At 35.0% G+C, this 17,578-nt stretch overlaps 1 protein-coding gene across 1 annotated transcript in view; it reads right to left on the bottom strand.

Annotated features, from left to right (window-relative positions):
• Positions 1-17,578, bottom strand: part of LRRK2 (leucine-rich repeat kinase 2) — a 119,770-nt gene that overhangs the window by 22,218 nt on the left and 79,974 nt on the right. The window contains exons 16-32 of the mRNA XM_009996788.1: positions 16,899-17,043; positions 16,455-16,594; positions 15,075-15,203; positions 14,818-14,988; positions 13,163-13,418; positions 12,750-12,938; positions 11,180-11,301; positions 10,342-10,411; positions 9,666-9,886; positions 8,904-9,154; positions 7,514-7,662; positions 6,045-6,138; positions 3,974-4,160; positions 3,416-3,597; positions 2,697-2,926; positions 2,032-2,159; positions 648-866 (exon numbers count right to left, since the gene is read on the bottom strand). Coding sequence (XP_009995090.1) covers positions 648-866; positions 2,032-2,159; positions 2,697-2,926; positions 3,416-3,597; positions 3,974-4,160; positions 6,045-6,138; positions 7,514-7,662; positions 8,904-9,154; positions 9,666-9,886; positions 10,342-10,411; positions 11,180-11,301; positions 12,750-12,938; positions 13,163-13,418; positions 14,818-14,988; positions 15,075-15,203; positions 16,455-16,594; positions 16,899-17,043 — 2,883 coding nt within the window. The remainder of the gene's footprint in view (positions 1-647; positions 867-2,031; positions 2,160-2,696; positions 2,927-3,415; positions 3,598-3,973; positions 4,161-6,044; positions 6,139-7,513; positions 7,663-8,903; positions 9,155-9,665; positions 9,887-10,341; positions 10,412-11,179; positions 11,302-12,749; positions 12,939-13,162; positions 13,419-14,817; positions 14,989-15,074; positions 15,204-16,454; positions 16,595-16,898; positions 17,044-17,578) is intronic.

Genomic DNA, 17,578 nt, shown 5'->3' on the forward strand with positions numbered 1-17,578 from the left:
GCCTGGGATCATCTCTTCATAATGCCATTTACACCTAGACAGAGGTTCATGCTGTGAGTAAAGAGAGAGAAGGGAATGATTGCTTGGGATGACTTTGGAGACAGCAGAATCATGAGTGCAGATTCTCCAGTTTAGGAGGATCAATCAGTTCAAGGGGTCTTCTTTCCTGCTTTAATTCTCTTTCCTCTTTCTAGGAATAGTTTCACATTACATAAAATGAAATCAGTACATGGAGGATTAACTGGATTTCAGAAACAAAAAAATCTTATTTCCTGGTCTCCTAAAACCTTGCAATACTTATTTTTGCAATTACATGTTGCCATCCAACAATAATCAGTTTTATTGATTTCTTTTTAAGAAAAAGATGGTCTATTTTTAATTAAGTATTCTATTCATTACTTTAGTATTTGGAAACAAAAATTAGATGAGATATTTAATAAATTATTTTTTCCGGTAAAAAATGAAATTAAAACAAAACTGGTGATTTTTCTTCATTATTTTGCTGTATGTAATGTTTTGTAGAAGGCAAGGTGAGTTTGTTATCACATAGAAAATGTATTTAATTAGATGTTTAATTAATGTTTAAAAATATATTTACTTAACTCAAACTAGGATATTTTCAACATTATGGACAGTATGTAGCTTACCTTGAAATGAAGACTCTCCTTTATTATGATTTTCCGAAGTCTGATAATGGAATCAGATTCTTCTGTGGCATTAACAAAGTGATAATCTTGGATTGCTGGGAAGCCTCGCTTGTTCAACAGCTCTCTAGTAATTTTACTCATGCAGGCCTTACGTTGCATTTCATCAGAAACATCTAAATGAGTGCCAACAAGAATGACGGGGGATGTTGAAGCTCGAGCCTGTTAGTAAGAGCCATATAGTTGATCAACTCAATAGTAAATGTTGATGTTGTTGTTTTATATACACATGTGAGGAATTTAGTAAAAATAATCAATACAATGAAAAGACCAGCTGTTTTCCCTCCTTTAAATATGCCTCTTTTAAATAAGTTTGAAATCTGAAATACTGTTTCATGTTTTAATCAGAGCAAGGTCAAACTGCAACTCCATATATTAGCCTTGACAGGGTAAGGCAGTAAAAGTGCATCAGCCTGTAGGTGCAAAACATATTTTTTTTAACAAGCTATTTCAAAATAGAAATATTTTAAAAGTCAACTTTTTCTAAAAGGAAGCAGCGTAGATATGGATTTTATACTTTGCAAATTAACAACACTGTCAGTGAAACAGAGAGACAACTGTATTTTTCATTAAAAACACCCAACAAAAGGCAAGAGTACTCTGCTAGTTGTCACTGGAACAGGGCTGCGATGAAAGACCAGCAAGTACTGCAAAGGAAAGGAGAACACACCAAAAAAGGATCTTCATCAACACAAAACTGACTGTAACCTGCTGTCCTGTATCACTGCTCAAGGTGAAAAGAGTAAAAAGACAAGTTTAACAGCATCAGTATACAAAATCTTTATGTAATTGCATTGCTCAGCCACAGCTAACCATGATGCAAAAGGAAAGGACAAGTAATGCTTATCATGGGGTGATTCCATCAAATGAAAGTAGGACACTTAAAGGAAAATGAAAATATATAGGCAGATTCTCAGACCAATTTCTCTACCATAGTCCTGGAACCTTTCCTATTAACAACAGGATGCTAAGTATACACTTAACAGCACAATTTCAAACCTGCATCTAATCAGTTTTAAATAAATAAAATTCTGATTTTCCCAGAATTTACAATGGTGCAAAAGCAGGTTTAACTCATAATCTCCTTAATACTGCACTTTCCTTATTTTCATCAGTCAATTAAAAATATTTCCAGAATATAAAAAACACTCTTTTGCTTATTACTCTGTACCATTTTAATGCTGATCACGTCTTTCTTGTTTCATCTTACTGGTTTTATTTGCTGAAGAGGTTCTTTTCCCCCTCTAAAAAGATTTGTGGTTAATTTGCTGTTCACTAACAGCTCCCTGGGAAGTGGAATTCCATTCTGTCCATATCTATGGCTTACCTTGATGTTAAAAAGCCATGGCTTCATAGCATCCACCTCTGCTTGTCCTTTGCTGAGATCATAAACAGCAAGATACAAAGCTCTTTGGGTCATAAAATGAGGGTGGGTACTGTAGAATTCCTCTTGTCCTAATGATAAAATTTTCCACTGTTTAGTACTTCCCTCATTTAACATCTTCAGATCACAAAAAGGCAGCAGAACACTTATTCTCAGATCACTAACCCACAATTTAAATTAATGCTTACAAAAAATTATCTAAATTAACAGGAAACCAGTACTATGAATTTTAGGTGGATACTCTCTGGTAAGCTAGTTTTCAGATTTAACAACTGGTTGCTGCAAAGACAACTTGAAAGGTCATGGTTCTTTCAAAACTCCAGTTTCTTCCGTCCTCCCTTCCTCCATCCCTTTTTCCTTTCAGCAACTTCAAAATAGTACTCCTAATTTCACATTATTAGGTACTTAGAGGCTTTCTATTAAATTGTGAGGGATTAGCTGCCAGTTTACAGAATCCACTAACTTATAAGTAGTAATTGGACTTCTTGTGTAAGTTTGCATGATTCTACTGTCCACAATTTGAAATTTCACAGGCTGACTCTAAGAATAAGCAATGTATTAATGTGTTAGAAAAGACAATAGCAAAGGACAGTAACATCTTGAAATACCTCCAAAATCCCACACATTTAATATAAGCTCTTTCTTCATTTTGCCTTTCCCTTGAATGATCCAGTCTTTTACATCAATGCCTACTGTAGCTTTTGCAGAGCCCAATTCTGTTCGTTTGCATTTCATGAGTTGTTGCAGCAGGGTGGTTTTCCCACTGCCAGTGTTTCCAACAATCATGAGTTTCATTCTGTTGTAAGGTACAGCCTTTTTCAGTCGTTGTTGGAGAAATCTGGTGTAAACAAGTTTGCAGAAGTCACAGAAGCATATAATAAAGAAAAATACCAACAGAACTCAAAGAACTCAAGAAAAAATCTAAAACCATATCACTTTCTTAAAATTTTCAACATCTGTTTGATATTACTGGGATTTTAACAGTCTATTCTAATTTCCAATTTGAAAGTTAAAGCTTAATTCAGGATATTTGTTTGTTTTGTAATTACTCAAAAAAGTGTTCTGTGCAATGTGCTTGGGAACACGAGAAATATATTAGAAATAACTGGTAAGCACTATTTAATGCATGACTTATAGAAGCACCAAATTCAAGAAGTAATAGCATTATAGCTTAAATCACTGTAATCTATTTAGTATGTGTTCATAGGATATGACACCTTCCATAGAGTAACATGCTAGATTTCATATGACAAACCACCATATCTTTCCAGAAGAATATGTTGTTTTCTCAAGAAAGCAAAACACGAATATTCAAAGGGCAATAAACCTGATAATGTCTCTGGCTTTGCATCCCACATGTTTGAAGTCTAAATTGAGATGGAGTCCTTCCAGAGGAAGATCCCAGATTTTGGACAGTCTTCCCATTTCATCTGGAAAGAATCTCAAATCGGGATTATGACTTACATCCAGAGAAGTCAAGTTCTGTAGGAAGCCAATCTGAGAAGGAATCTATGTAAAAGAACATTTAATAGGCAATTAAATGTTAAAAAAATGTATAAGCATGAATACATGAAATATTTAACAAAACTAGGTATTATTTTTACTGCTAACATTTTAAAATAAACAGGTCTAGTATCCTACAACAACAGACAAAAGACCTCATAATAAATTAATTACACAAACTGATATGACACATTCCAGGCAGAAAAGCTTAATAGAATATTGTGATTTTCATTCACAGGAAGTACTATTTGGACTTACATACCGATTTCCTAGTAGAATTAACAATTATATATGAGCTGACATGAAAATCAAATTGACATTGAAAAACTGCATTCAATGGAAAAGTGATTTCATTTTCTTTAGGTAGTATCTTACACTTTACCTCTTTTAACTTGTTGTGGGACAGGTGTAGCTTTTCTAGCCTAGACCAGGCACATGCCTTTTCACTCAAGTCCAAGACATCTATTTGATTATGATTAAATAAGAGCTCCCTTAAGTTTGATGACTTCCAATGCATTGGTCCAGGCAGGCTTATTATCTTGTTTTGGCTTAAATCTACTGACCTCAAACTAAAAACATGAAAACAAAAAATAGAGAAGTTAGCAAATGAAAAAAAAAAAAAAAAGAGATTAACTGGAACTGAATTAAGTTTTAATAAATAAACAACTGGATTAGATATCAGAACAGACAGTTTTCTGACAGGAATGTAGATAGAAGAAGATAGAAAATTACTACTACAAGCTAAGTAGTACAACTACCTACTAAGTAGGTCTTAGTTTAGAAAAATTATAAGAAAATACCTATGATTGATTCGGTATAATATTCTTCCAATATATTTGTTGGTGAATGCAATTGCCTTGTCATGAAAACAAACATCCACACTGTACTGTGTGCATTTGTTTCAGACAGCTAATTAAAGAGCCATGTTAAAGTGTACGTCTTGCAATAATAGTCTATCTCCTTCTTCTGTCTATGATTTGTAGACATGCATGGCTCTGTCCAGATTAGTAGAAGACACACATAAATCTGGTTCACAATCCTGCAGTGCAAATATTCAGTATTTAAACTGTAAACAGTATAGTTAATATACATTTATACCCAGGTAGAGAGTTTAGTTCAGGATTCCAGTTTGAGGTGAGTGCAGGACCATGCAGTAGACTGTTACATGCATTGCCTAACTTACTAGTATAAATGAATGTTAAAAGTTAATTGCAATCTAACATAATACTAACACCTTTTCTTTTTTTTTTTTTAAATAAATTTCAAATTTAAAAAGAAAGCAATTAGGAACTTCCTGGTATTATCAAATTTCCAGAACTCAAGAGCCTACTTATAAACTATGGAGTCTCACTAGGTGATCCAAACTTCTCTCTTTCTTGTTCCTAACTTACAAGACCAAAGTCAGATGGTATGGATACCTCACTCTTTCATCAGAATGTTTCTATGAAAATATGGTATGTTTGTAAATACATCTGTGTGCATAAGTTACACAGTTCAAATACACATCTTTAAGAACTACATAAAAAAGGACATAACATATCTGTAAGTCATCTGTTGGACAAATACACTTTTTACATTACTGTGGAATGTGAGGGATGCAAAAAAATCCATGCAACTCTTTATTCATTTATCCAGCCTGGGAGATATAGAACCTGAAAGCTGCACCTTTTTCAACACATCCATTAAATGTGCTTCTGTGGATATAAACCTTAGCATGCTGAAACAGGGCAGTATCACGTTAATAATGACATGCTCTGTGTCAAGTGGGTTAATGGAAGTTCACAAATCTGTGGGCCTGCCATCCCCATGGTTCCATCAGCACTCACATCTACCCACATAAATCAAATAACTGATCTGATCATCCCTTCCAAGCACTCCTTTCACAATCTGATTCTAGTGACATATTAAGGTCAGTAATTTCTATTAAAAAAAAAAAAAAAGCAGAAGTCTGATTTTCACATGGGTAATACTTTGAAGGTATAGCAAAACAAACGTCACATGCATCTTTATCACACTTTCATCTAGAGGAAGTGTCATTCTTTGAGAATAAATATCTTGTGATATTTGGGAAGTGAAAAACTAATCTCAGTAGCCTTGTGCAAAAGTCTGCAGAACTTCATGAAAAGGAAAAACTGCCAGTATATTTTTACTGCTGGTTTCAAGAAAATAATAAATTAATTCTGTTCTACTCAGCAAGAATTGTCAGCTTCAGCACTCTAGCAATATATTTTCAGTAACAATGACTGGAATCTAAGGAAAAGAATTTCTCAAAATAATGAATGTGACTGATTTTCTTCAGTTAAAAGCTACAAAGTTTCAGATTTAACCTGTTAGAGAAGATTTCCTGAAAATCAGTAAAACATGTAGCAATTTCTGCTTAAAAAAGGTCTTGCCATCAGATTTTCTTCATCAAAAACTTGACATTAACTTCAATAAATAAAATAATAACTTACTGTGGTAGAAGAAGAATTGCTTCTGGAACATTAATAAAATGATTTTGGGATAATTTTAAGCTTGTTATGCTGGATGACAGGTCAGGTATTATTTCTAGAGCAGAAAAAGAGGTTAATTCTACTGTTTTTCAGAACTGTTTCAGAACAAAATTATTTTTAAGACTGGAAATTTCTAAAATCAAAGACAGACTAAAAGTTCAGTCTACCACCTTTATACCCAGGTCTTTGTATAAGTCACCAAAGGCAGAACCTGAATTTTTTTTTTAAAGCTTGTACAAAACTAAACTCCCAAAATGAAAGAAGTTTAGATGTATGGACTTTTATCACATTACATACTGTTCTACTTCTTCTCATAGTAGCATTAAAGACTAAAATAATCTTACTTACACTTTACTGTATTACCAGTATAACACAACATTCCCATAATTCACCTAGTGAGGGGCAGGTTTTATGCCTATACAAATGACTCTTACATTTGAGCTGCATTTAATGCAGGTGTAAGAGCAAACTTCTGAAATACTGTGACAATAACTTCAAGATAGAAGATTTTATGTCTTAAAGACTGAAAAAAATTCTGAGAGTAACTTATGAACTTCTGCAGTGTCATAAGATCTCATTTATGTAATTTATATTTTCCATAAGTAAATTAATTTTTACACTTTTGCATAAAATATTCTAAGGCATTGAAAGACACTCCAAACTCAATTAAATGGCTTAAACATTGGGTTCCAGTGAAGGTGATCTGCTCTGTGGTACCTGAGCTTCTGCACATGGCTTGGATGTACAACATAGGAGCTATGGAAGACCTGCTTTTTCTGGGCCAGAAGCTGTAAGCCAAGTGGAATACTTCAGGGCATCTCAAATAACACCTGCATTCAGGCCAGTGCATCAAACATTCTCTCTTATTCAAAAGACAATGCTGGATGCCCTTCTTTGGACACCATCCAGGGCCTCAATGTCCTTCTTGTAATTAGGGGCCTAAAACCAACACAGGATTTGAGGTGTAGCCTCACCAGTGCTAAGTACAGGAAGACAATCACTCCCCAAGTCCTGCTTCTCACATTATTGCTGATACATGCCAGGATGCTTGTATGATGTCGTTCAGTACAGTATTAAACCCGCATTAGTACTAAATTTGCAACCCAACTTTGAATAATTTCTCTGCCTTGAACCTTCCCCAACAGTATAAGCTATCTCAAGTACACTCAACCATCTTTATAGCATCCACTACAAATGTAAAACCAAGATGAGTTACATCAAGCCAGATGAAATGGTCATCAAGCCCCACTGGAATTACACTGCTTCCAACAGTGATCAAAAGCTGATATTTATGCAACAATATAAAAAAAGACAAGCATATGTATTATTCTCCTCTTCTGTACTCCCAAGGCTCTGAATGCTGATGGTTAAGACACTTAATGACTTGGAATTGTTTCTAGAAGGTGGATCCTATTTTCACAGATACTTACCAAGAGCATTCATCCTGGCATTGAACTGCTCCAGTTTTGTGCAGCCCGTGAAGACATTCTCAGCAAGGGATGAAATATTGTTCTTACTAATGTTTAAAATTTTCAGTTCTTTCAAGCATAGGGGTGAACATAGGCATGAAATTTTGTTTCTATAATAACAAGAAGAAAAAAAAAAACAACTTGTTTTTTTCAGAAACAGAAAGTAGAAGGGTATGGATCTGAAAACACCATCCTTACTTTGGTAAACAAAAAATGAGACTTTTATCTATATAAAGACTGACCAGTCAGCAAAAATACTGATATATGTGGAAACGGAATAACATGACTGATATTATGACAGTTTAAATCATTTGGAGAGCAAATGTCAGAATGTGCTACAAAGTGTCATTTCCTGATTCCATACTGCAGCTCAGTCTCACAGCAAGGACTGCTGCTTCTGTGATTAGTTCCATTTACTAAAGATGTGTGTTTGCAGGATTCTAATCACAGAATTATTCTCAAACAAACAAACAAAAAGAATGGAATTCCATATAGGAGATACAATTCAGGATGAGTATGTAATGTTACAAACACTGTAGTCTGGGAAGAACACCACCAGAAAGAGACAAAGATCCTCAAAATACAGAGGTAAAAGAACCATGCAGCACGGTTTTTCAAGGGTAATATTGCTAATGAAGTTCAAAATAAAGCTAATGAAGAAATGCAACAGGATTTTGAATTTAAAACATTGCTTTTGTAGGTTTGATTCACATGATATATGTGTTGCTACTTTTACTCTGCATCAACTTCTGTGTAAAAAATATCACCATCTCATTTAAAATACGTTACAGTGGATGAATGAGACAGTAGCTGCAGTTCACAGAGCTATCAATAACAGCAGTTTTGTAGGGGTGCAAATTATCTCACTCACAAACAAATAGGATAAAAAGTGCTGGTAAACAAAAAATTACATATTTCCTTGCTTCTGTAATTTAAAACATACCCATACCAATAAATACAGTTCCACAAATCACACCTCCAGAAAACCTTTGGTGAATGTGAAATACAGTTGAAATGGTTCTGTATACAGAAAGTCTAGCTGAATATGTTAGACAGCACAGACAATCCCCTGGATGAATAGCATGGCAGTAGAAAAAATGCTGAACTACAACATTTTTAGTATGTTACTGAAACTGCAGTGCTATTACATTTGATCTAGACCCACAGAGAGTCTCATCTACCGTGTAATAAAACACTGAAAATTGTAGCAATTTACACATTTGGATGATAATGTCAGTGTTTCACCACTGATTAAACAATCCTTTCCGTGCTATAACCATCATTATTCTGGATGACAAATACATTATTTTCTGTTGGTTTTGTTATGCTACAGTCCATTTACCCCACTCACCCTTCTAGCAATAGCTGTTCCAGATTTTCAGCAACATTTGTAAGAAATTCAGGAGTGCACACCAACTGATTGTATGAAAGATTAAGTTGCTTTAGAGTTGGACATCTGAGGTGCGGATCCAAAGAAAAGGAAGGTCCAATGTCATTTCGAGAGATATCAAGATTTGCAATACAATTCATTTTCAGTAAATAAGTAGGAAAAGAAGTAAATCGGTTACTGTGCAAATCCAGGTAAGTCAAGCATTTCAAGTTCTGAAAGAAAAGGATAATTTGTTTTTTAAAAGATAAATGAAAATAGAAATGCATAGGTTTCAAAGTAAGTTATATTTTAAGCAATGTATTAATTTACTTACATTTCTCTCATTAGAAAAAGTAGCAGAAAATAGCAATCATACCAATGTAATCCACAATATTTCTATTACAGAATAAAATATAAAGCATTCTTCAAAATTCATTACCCCACTTTTACAGTTGAACAGGTAAGAATTGCCTTCAGTTCCTGGTTCCATTTACATTATTATGTTACTCAATATAACATATCCTAAAGCAGTTCTCTGCAGTAAATTACTTACAACTGTTCAATGAAAACACTTTTACTTCTGGCTGAACATAAATCCACTACATGAAAATTGAGTGAACATATGAAGCATACAAAAATATACACCCAAACGAATGAGTTCTATTCTTATGGGTACATTGTTAGAGACAAACAATTTATTGTAACTAATCTCAACTAGTATTACATAAAAATGTGCAGAATCACCTCACACAGTTCTTCTGGAATGTTTGTAAGAGCATTTTGGTGGAGCTCCAGTTTCTCAAGATGTTCCAGATGACTAGTTAAGCAGCTATTCTGGCTGATGGCATCAATGCTCTCCAGCTCATTTGATGAAAGATCTAGTGATTTAATATATTCTTTCTCTGAGATCAATGAAGAAAGACTGTCTGATGGTTTTATATATGGTGAAAATTTTGAGATGCCTTCTATTAAAACAAAAAAATGGGAAAAAAAGTGTGATTTCATTTATCATGTAATGAAAATTAAGATAAATCAACTTGGGACCTAATACGCACAAGACAGTATATGTTGGGATACTAGTTAAGATTCAAATCCATGAAGACTTATACTAAGAGAGAGAAATTTATAATACAGTAGGGAAGATATGGACACTTACGCACTGCACAACAGAAGAAGCTTTTAAAAGTTAGCAAGGGAACTACTGATGAAATGTTTAATTCTACATAAATTATTTTTGAAGCCCAGGAAAAAAATAATTCCCTATATATGCATTCCTTGTAATCCACTGTAGTATTTCCAAAATATATCACCTTTCCAAACAAATACAAAATCTGACTAAAATCTTTTCATGGTATGCTTTTGAAAGCATTACGGACGAAAAATATATGTTAATATATGTTAAATTGGATAGCTTACTTACTAGGGGATTCATCTGAAGGCAAGACTTTTTTTCTTTGTTTCATTAATGGTTCATAATCTGAGCCAGGTCCCTGGAAAAATGACAGAAAAATGAAAAACAGTTATGGACATAGAGAGATATCCGAAACTATCCGAGTTCTGTGAATTTATTTTTATTGTGGTTGCTTTTTATCAGAAGTTCCAGGGGGAACAGAGAAAAACTTGACTTTTCAACTAAAAATACCAACAGGTTACATCTATATAAAACTTACTGATCCATGCAACATGAAAGAACAGTAGATTTAAAATGCAATGGAAGTGGTGTGGTTTTTTGGCAACTTAAAATTACTTTCACTAGCATGGGGTGGTAGGATGGAGCAGGATATTACAAAAATTAACCTTCCCTAGGGAAACCAGTCTCTCCAATTTCTCTTTACAATCAAGGAAAGACACAAGCTCATTTCAAAGAAACCTGACTCTGATTTGTCCTCTTAGTCTTATGGAATTGGGTCTCTCCTCATTGATCACAGTAGCACCCTGAAGATCAGCTTCACTAAGAAGCAGTTTAGTCTTTGTGAAAAGGCCCAGAGTTTCTATATCTGCATTTGAACATCAGAATGGAAGTGTGAGCAATTCACAAGAATGTGTATTTTTTATTGATCAAAAACTTTTGGTGAAATAAACACCCATCAGTACAATGATCTGGAGCACAGTGATTACACAGCAATAAAGGGAAATATTAAATGGCAACAGTGAGAAAAGAGCTCATATGGCTCCTAATGCCTGATTATTAACAGCTTTGCTGTGGGGAACACAGAGGGACTTGTAAGAAGCTTGGAATGAATAAGGATGTGACTTACCACAGAGTAGGAATGTCGTGGCAAAGTAGGAGAACCTCTTTGAAATGCCATTTCCCTACAATATAAATCAGCAACTGCAATGGAATTGGACTTCTGTTTTTTCAAAAGTAAACCTTCATTTCCTAGTACAAAACAATAACACAGGAGGACAACTAAATAAGAAAATGTCTTTGAAAATGAGGCTCAGAATTCAACTGTTACATGGATGCTGACATATAAAGGACAGATACATTTCAAAAACCTCAATATTGGCAGGATCTCACTGGTCAAATCTGTGTGCAATAGGCCAAGAGTCAACATATTTTAGAGTACATGGGCCACACTAAGCTGACATGCTCCAAATATGACCTGCAGCTTGTTACATTGATACATTTAAAAATTCCAGCAAGTTGGCATTATTATACGTTTCTTAACACATCTTTGTGCTACTGCAGTGTAAATACCTTTCTATAGAAAAGGTTTGTATTTTAATAGATAAATTTGCACTCCCACACTTCTTGAGAATGAAACATCAAATGTCACTTGAGCTTTGGTGATTTAGGGTTATCAGACCCATTTAGTGTTCCTGTTCTTAAAAGCTACTTTTAAATCTCCTAAAATCAATCTTCTTAGAAAAGCCTGTATATTTTTAACCAAAATTTACATGAATCAGCAACTTTTCTATGTGAGACAACAAGGAATACCTAATATATACCTGTGTTACAATCCTACAGAAATGAAAACTGTGCAGAAGGATGTAAAGGAAAAGAGCAAAACAGAACAACAAAAAAAAACCCTTAGGATTCTGTAAGTCCAAAATTAAAATCCTTTGTAATATCCAACAATTTTAAAACAACAGTGACAGCTGAACAAAGAAAAGGCACATTGTAAATTAAGGCCACTGGCTCTTACTATTAAGTTTCCAATATTATAGACAGAAATGTTGTTTTTTGTAAGTTAAAGGCATTCAGATTTCCTGACATGGTTACCAAGACATGGTTACCATGGTTATCAAGACATGGTTACCATGGTTCCTACTGAACACAGACTTGTCATTGACACTTTCTGATCAATTAGGTATCCTTGGGACAAGGCTTGTTTCACCTACCTTATTTGTCAACAATTAAGTCTTCTATACCAGACTGAGCTGTGGGCATTTTATTTGCAGATAGCCCAGGAAACAGGGATTTCTAGATTACAATACACCTGACTTCACAAATGAGACAAATTCTGCTCTTGAAGCACTTGGTTTTTGCTATTGGCTAGAAAAGCAGCACACGAGAATAGCTCAGACTAAGACATGAAAATATTCAATATCTAAATCTGGATGAATCCCACGCTTTCTCTCTACAAGAAAATGAACGCATGAAGAACTAATTTTAAATGTCTTAAGTCCTAATTTAGTAGATAAAGACATACTTACTCATTTTTCAATGTTACCAAAAATCAGAATTTTAGATAAAAGGTGTTGTTTTTTTTTCTAATCGGAAGCGTTTTATCTCAAAAACAAATAACTGATTTATGGCTATAGTCTAACCCTGGTACATTAGATTGAGATTATAAAATTAAATTTAAAAAACCCAACAATTACCTTCACTATCAATATCATCACTCAAAGGAAATATGCTCTCCACTAATGGATCAGAAATGAAATCCCAGTCATAGTTTTTATCCACTCCATCTTCAGAGAAGTTTAGATCAGAGGAGGCTCTTGATCTATCCTCTGAAGTATTCTTCATCTGGAATTTAAGCACCATTCTTGCCAGTGCAGAACCTGCATCTGTAAGTATAAAAAACCAAAAAGGTAGCATATTCTCCAAGAACACCAAATAGCTTTTAAAAAAGTCAACAGAAATAACTATTTAATTTCAAGGTTTGACAGTTGTTCTATAACCAGCTCAGTTCTCTGAAGAGATCCTCAACTGAAGGTTTTGATGTAAAACACATATAGTACCATCACAAGATTTTAACACATTTTGTATAGCAAATTCTATATATACTCACTTTGTTTTCTTACTGGAGTAAGTTTATCTGGGAACAAAGGAATGAGCCAAGAAGGTTCTAGTCTCCCAATACCAAATCCTCCAAGACATATACTGCTGTTGGCAACATCAAGGCTAAGCCTCTTCAAGAGCAAGCTGATGATTTGGCTATCTCCTTTCTTTATACTGATGGTTAAAGCACTCCGAACATCCTGCTCTCGAGCACCACTGGCTAATAGCAATTCCACCAATTTAGGATTATTTCCTTTCTCACAAACCTAAAAGGGAAAAGTAATTAAAAACAAATCATGTGAGGCACTCAAACAACAAGTCCTACTGCATTGAGAGACTTGTCTCCTATTCAGATTCATTGTACTTTTAGGATCATGTCTCTTTTTCAATTACATAATTCCGTACCTCTCAGAGCATATGCCTACCTAAGGCACCTGAGTGCCAACTCCCATTTTCCTAAGCTTTCCCAAAATATAACAAACACCTGAGTTCTGTAATTGTAATTTCTACCAGGAGTAGAAATTTCTACCGTTGATGCCTGTTCATCTGATACACAGATAACATGGCGAAATAACATCTAATTCTTTTTTCCATTGTAGAGATAAATCAGTGGAGTTGCCACAAACTCACCTGCTCTGCCAGCAGAAGTGAATAGTTACTAATTCACTTCAGGTAGTACTGGTGGGGTTTAAAACACTGAAGCAAAGATTAAGAAAGGCTCATAAAGACTGTTTCTCAAAACAATTTTTAAAGGCAGTCACATTTAGTCCTTATAGGTAGGTGGACAGCCTCTCTCTGTTGGCATGGCTGAACCAGATGGGATGTTTGCCTATGTCCTTATTTCAGACACCAACATATTTCAAGTAGTTAATCCTCTGGATGTGGCCACTGTCTGGATAAAGCTCTTTTCAGCCAGTGTGACTGCAGCCATTCCAAGGTGTTTTATTACTTTAGCTGTGTTGATAAAAAGTCAGAACTTTAGCCAGAATGTTTAAATCAGCACAAAACCTAATGAGTATATTCATCTTTAAGTCCAACACAAAGTAAAAAAAAAATAAATTCCACCATTCCAGGGGAGCATTTTTAGCAAACTCTGCAGGTCTATAACAGAGTGGGACTAAGTGCAGTGAAATCTATCTGTGTACAGTGCTGCCTGCTGGTGCATCTGTACTTTGGCAAAGAAAGAGCTGAATTCAGAATACCAGCTCATAGACCTGGGTTCTAATGGGCCATCTATGCCTCATTAGTTCTGAAAAAATGACTGGGAGCTTGCAAAGCTTGAGCTTAAGTGTTCTTCCTCAAAAATACTCCAAAGCTAAGTCAGTATTTGAATGAATCCAGGTTTGCATGTGAACAGGATAAACAATAGGAAAGCATGGACTTTACAGTGAACTTGCATCAGAATGGAACTGGCAGTGTGGACACATTCTAGGTGACAGGGACCCTGTGAGCTTTAATGAAGTGAAAGGTGTTTCAGTGAACACCAGACTGAGCCTGAAATCACCATGAGTAGCAATGGTTAACATTACTTAGGTTACAGTCAGATTACACAGGACATGTTCTGCCAATGGCTGTGTTCTGCCAAGTATATGTTTACATGAAATGAGAAAGGAACCCAAAAGCACAAATCTTAAAGCAATAAAATTATGTATTTTCACATATTACCTGATAGATCAAAGAATTGGTCTTTGTCTTCTTATTAATATCAGCTCCCAGTAGAAGCAAACATTCAGCCATAATACTATTGTACTCAATACATGCTTTTTCCAGCATCAGATTTTTTAAATCATCATTTTCAGCTATTTTAGCAAAACATTTACAACACAGGCTTTGAAACTGAATGGGAAGACAAACAATCAAAGTTAGGACAAAAGAAGCATGAACATTTTTCAACTGAGGAGCTGTCAAAAGAGGGAAGATACCTGTCGATCTCGCTGGTCAGTGAAACACATAGACATCTGGTAGAAAATGACTGTGTCAAATGACTCATGTACCAGTAGCTTTGCAAAACAAGGTGACAAATCAAGAATTGACAAGATTGCATGAAATCCCTAGAACACAATGAGAAGATTGAAATAGGTAGTGTTAAAAAGTGTCATTTAAAAACGGGTCATGCAACAAAATAAAATTTCAACCAAAAGATAGGTGCATTAAGTGTTGTTTTTTTTCTTGCTTTTAAACATGGAATAATTCATAAATTGGAGAAGATGAAAAGCCAAATTGTGCACCATAATATCTAACAACATCCTGCCTGGTAGTGACAAATATACTTGTGATTTCCTGGAAACACGGAGAGGAAACAATCTCTTTCTAAGGATATGGGATGAAGATACATCCCCTGTCCCAGTGTGTTGCTCTGTAATCCTTGAATTTGAAAAAAATACATAGGTTAAACAAAATATTTAACAAGTGCACCTAAAACCTAAAAAGAAATAGAAAACTATTACCTCATGATTCTGCAAGCAAAGTTCACCCAGAAGGCTGAACTGGGTAAATTACAGACTCTTTGTCCAAACCTAATTGAGATTAAATCACTTAACTTCTTTATTTCATCACATTGCTTTGATTTCTCTCTGTACTGGTTGCTAAGCTAAACTTGGTAGGGTTGGAGGAAAAACAGCAGTAAAGAAGAGAGGCTGTACTGGTGATATTTCCATATTAATCTGAAACAGAAGTACAGAAACTCTCACAGAAAGCTGATCTCACAGGCAAGCTCCACTCCTGTATGAAATGAAATTGGGAACAAACAGGGAAAGGTTCTAAAGCAGAGGAAACAGAACTTTCACACAAGGAGGACTGAACACGTTTACAGATAGAGTAAGAACTCTCCATCCAGTTGGAAGTAGATCCAAAGTCTGACAGAGTATTCCAGTAATATCCTTCTTAAATACAGCATTCCTACACTAAGCTTAGTGCTAGTGAACTGGGCTAGGAACTAAGTTATTTTCTTTTACTTTTCAATCAATACTATAATGATGGTTACTTCATTAAATGGTTATAGACTGACTGAATGATGGACCATGACTTGAAAATTTTTTTCTAGTCTGCAGATCTCAGAAGCATTAGACAAATACCTAAACATATGCTTATGTATTCTGGATTGAATATATGCCTCCAAGAAAACCATCTCTATGGCAATCATACTGGTTTAATTTTAAAGGCTTATACTAATCTAATAATTGCAATAAAATAAAAATGAAGTAACTAAAATACAGACTTATACTTCCAATATAGCTATGTTAAAATAATTTTCTAAAATGTTGCCTTTCATTTCCATCTTTGCATGTTGAAATAACACATACGTGCATCTGGATTTCAGTGACCTCTTTAAATCGTCGCAGGGTAGAAACCAGAACAGTTGACAGAACATGCATAGTTGCAATACACAAACTCCTCCTTGTAATCAAAGAGCGTAGAAGACTTAAACCTAAACACTGTATGTCTAGAAGAAAAAAAGAAAAATTGCGAATTATGATTATTCAGGCATTCTGAGTGGAATAAACACATGTTCTAAGTAGTGGCATATTCCTAACATTCCACAAAGTTATTTGCATAAGCTATTACAGGGGTAGGCACAACCAGAAAGTGGATGAACCTGAGGATTATGCAGTACTGCAGCCTTTTCTTGCCATTTAACCTACATCCCCTCCAGTACTTAAAAGTGTAATACACAGGTTACATCTCCTGTGGTGAATCAACTCCTCCTATTACATCACTCACATTTAAGAACACAATACCTTCCCTACCTTGTTCATCTGGATACATCTGTAGGGTGTGAAGCACAGTGTCAGTAGCTCCTTGCTGGGTTAAAATTTCTAGTGCACCAGTGCACTCACAGACAGAACCAAGTAGTTTTAATCCACACTTCTGAATGCTAGGATTTCCAATAAACTAATGGAAAAAAGAATATAAAATCAAATCAAGTTTGTTCTGCATATTCATGAAGGTGACCTGCTATGTATTCTTTAAACTGAATTCATACCCATTTTCAGAATGGTTTGGGTTGGAAGGGACCTTAAAGATCATCTAGTTCCAATCTCCCTGCATGGGCAGGGACACCTGCTAGAACAGGTTGGTCAAAGCCCCATCCAATCTGGCCTTGAACACTTTCAGGGAGGGGGCATCCACAGCCTCCTTGGGCAACCTATAACCTCAACAGCAAAGAGGCTTTTTCTTAAGGTCGTTCTCCAAGAACAAGAAATTGTTGCTCTTAAAGTATGTGCAATTACAGCTGGCACAAGTGATAAACATGGTGGCAACTAAAAAAGCTATGAAAAGAAAAAGATATGAAGCAACATACATATTACCACACCCTATAAAGATGTAAATTTTAGTTATATAGCTATTCAATAGGTTGATTCGGATTATTTTTCCCAATTTCCCACCCCTTCTAGAGGGAGGAAACCTAGATGAGATGAAGATCTTA

Source organism: Chaetura pelagica, unplaced genomic scaffold, assembly GCF_000747805.2.
Source record: "Chaetura pelagica isolate M959 unplaced genomic scaffold, ChaPel_1.0 scaffold534, whole genome shotgun sequence".
NCBI classification, from domain to species: Eukaryota; Metazoa; Chordata; class Aves; order Apodiformes; family Apodidae; genus Chaetura; species Chaetura pelagica.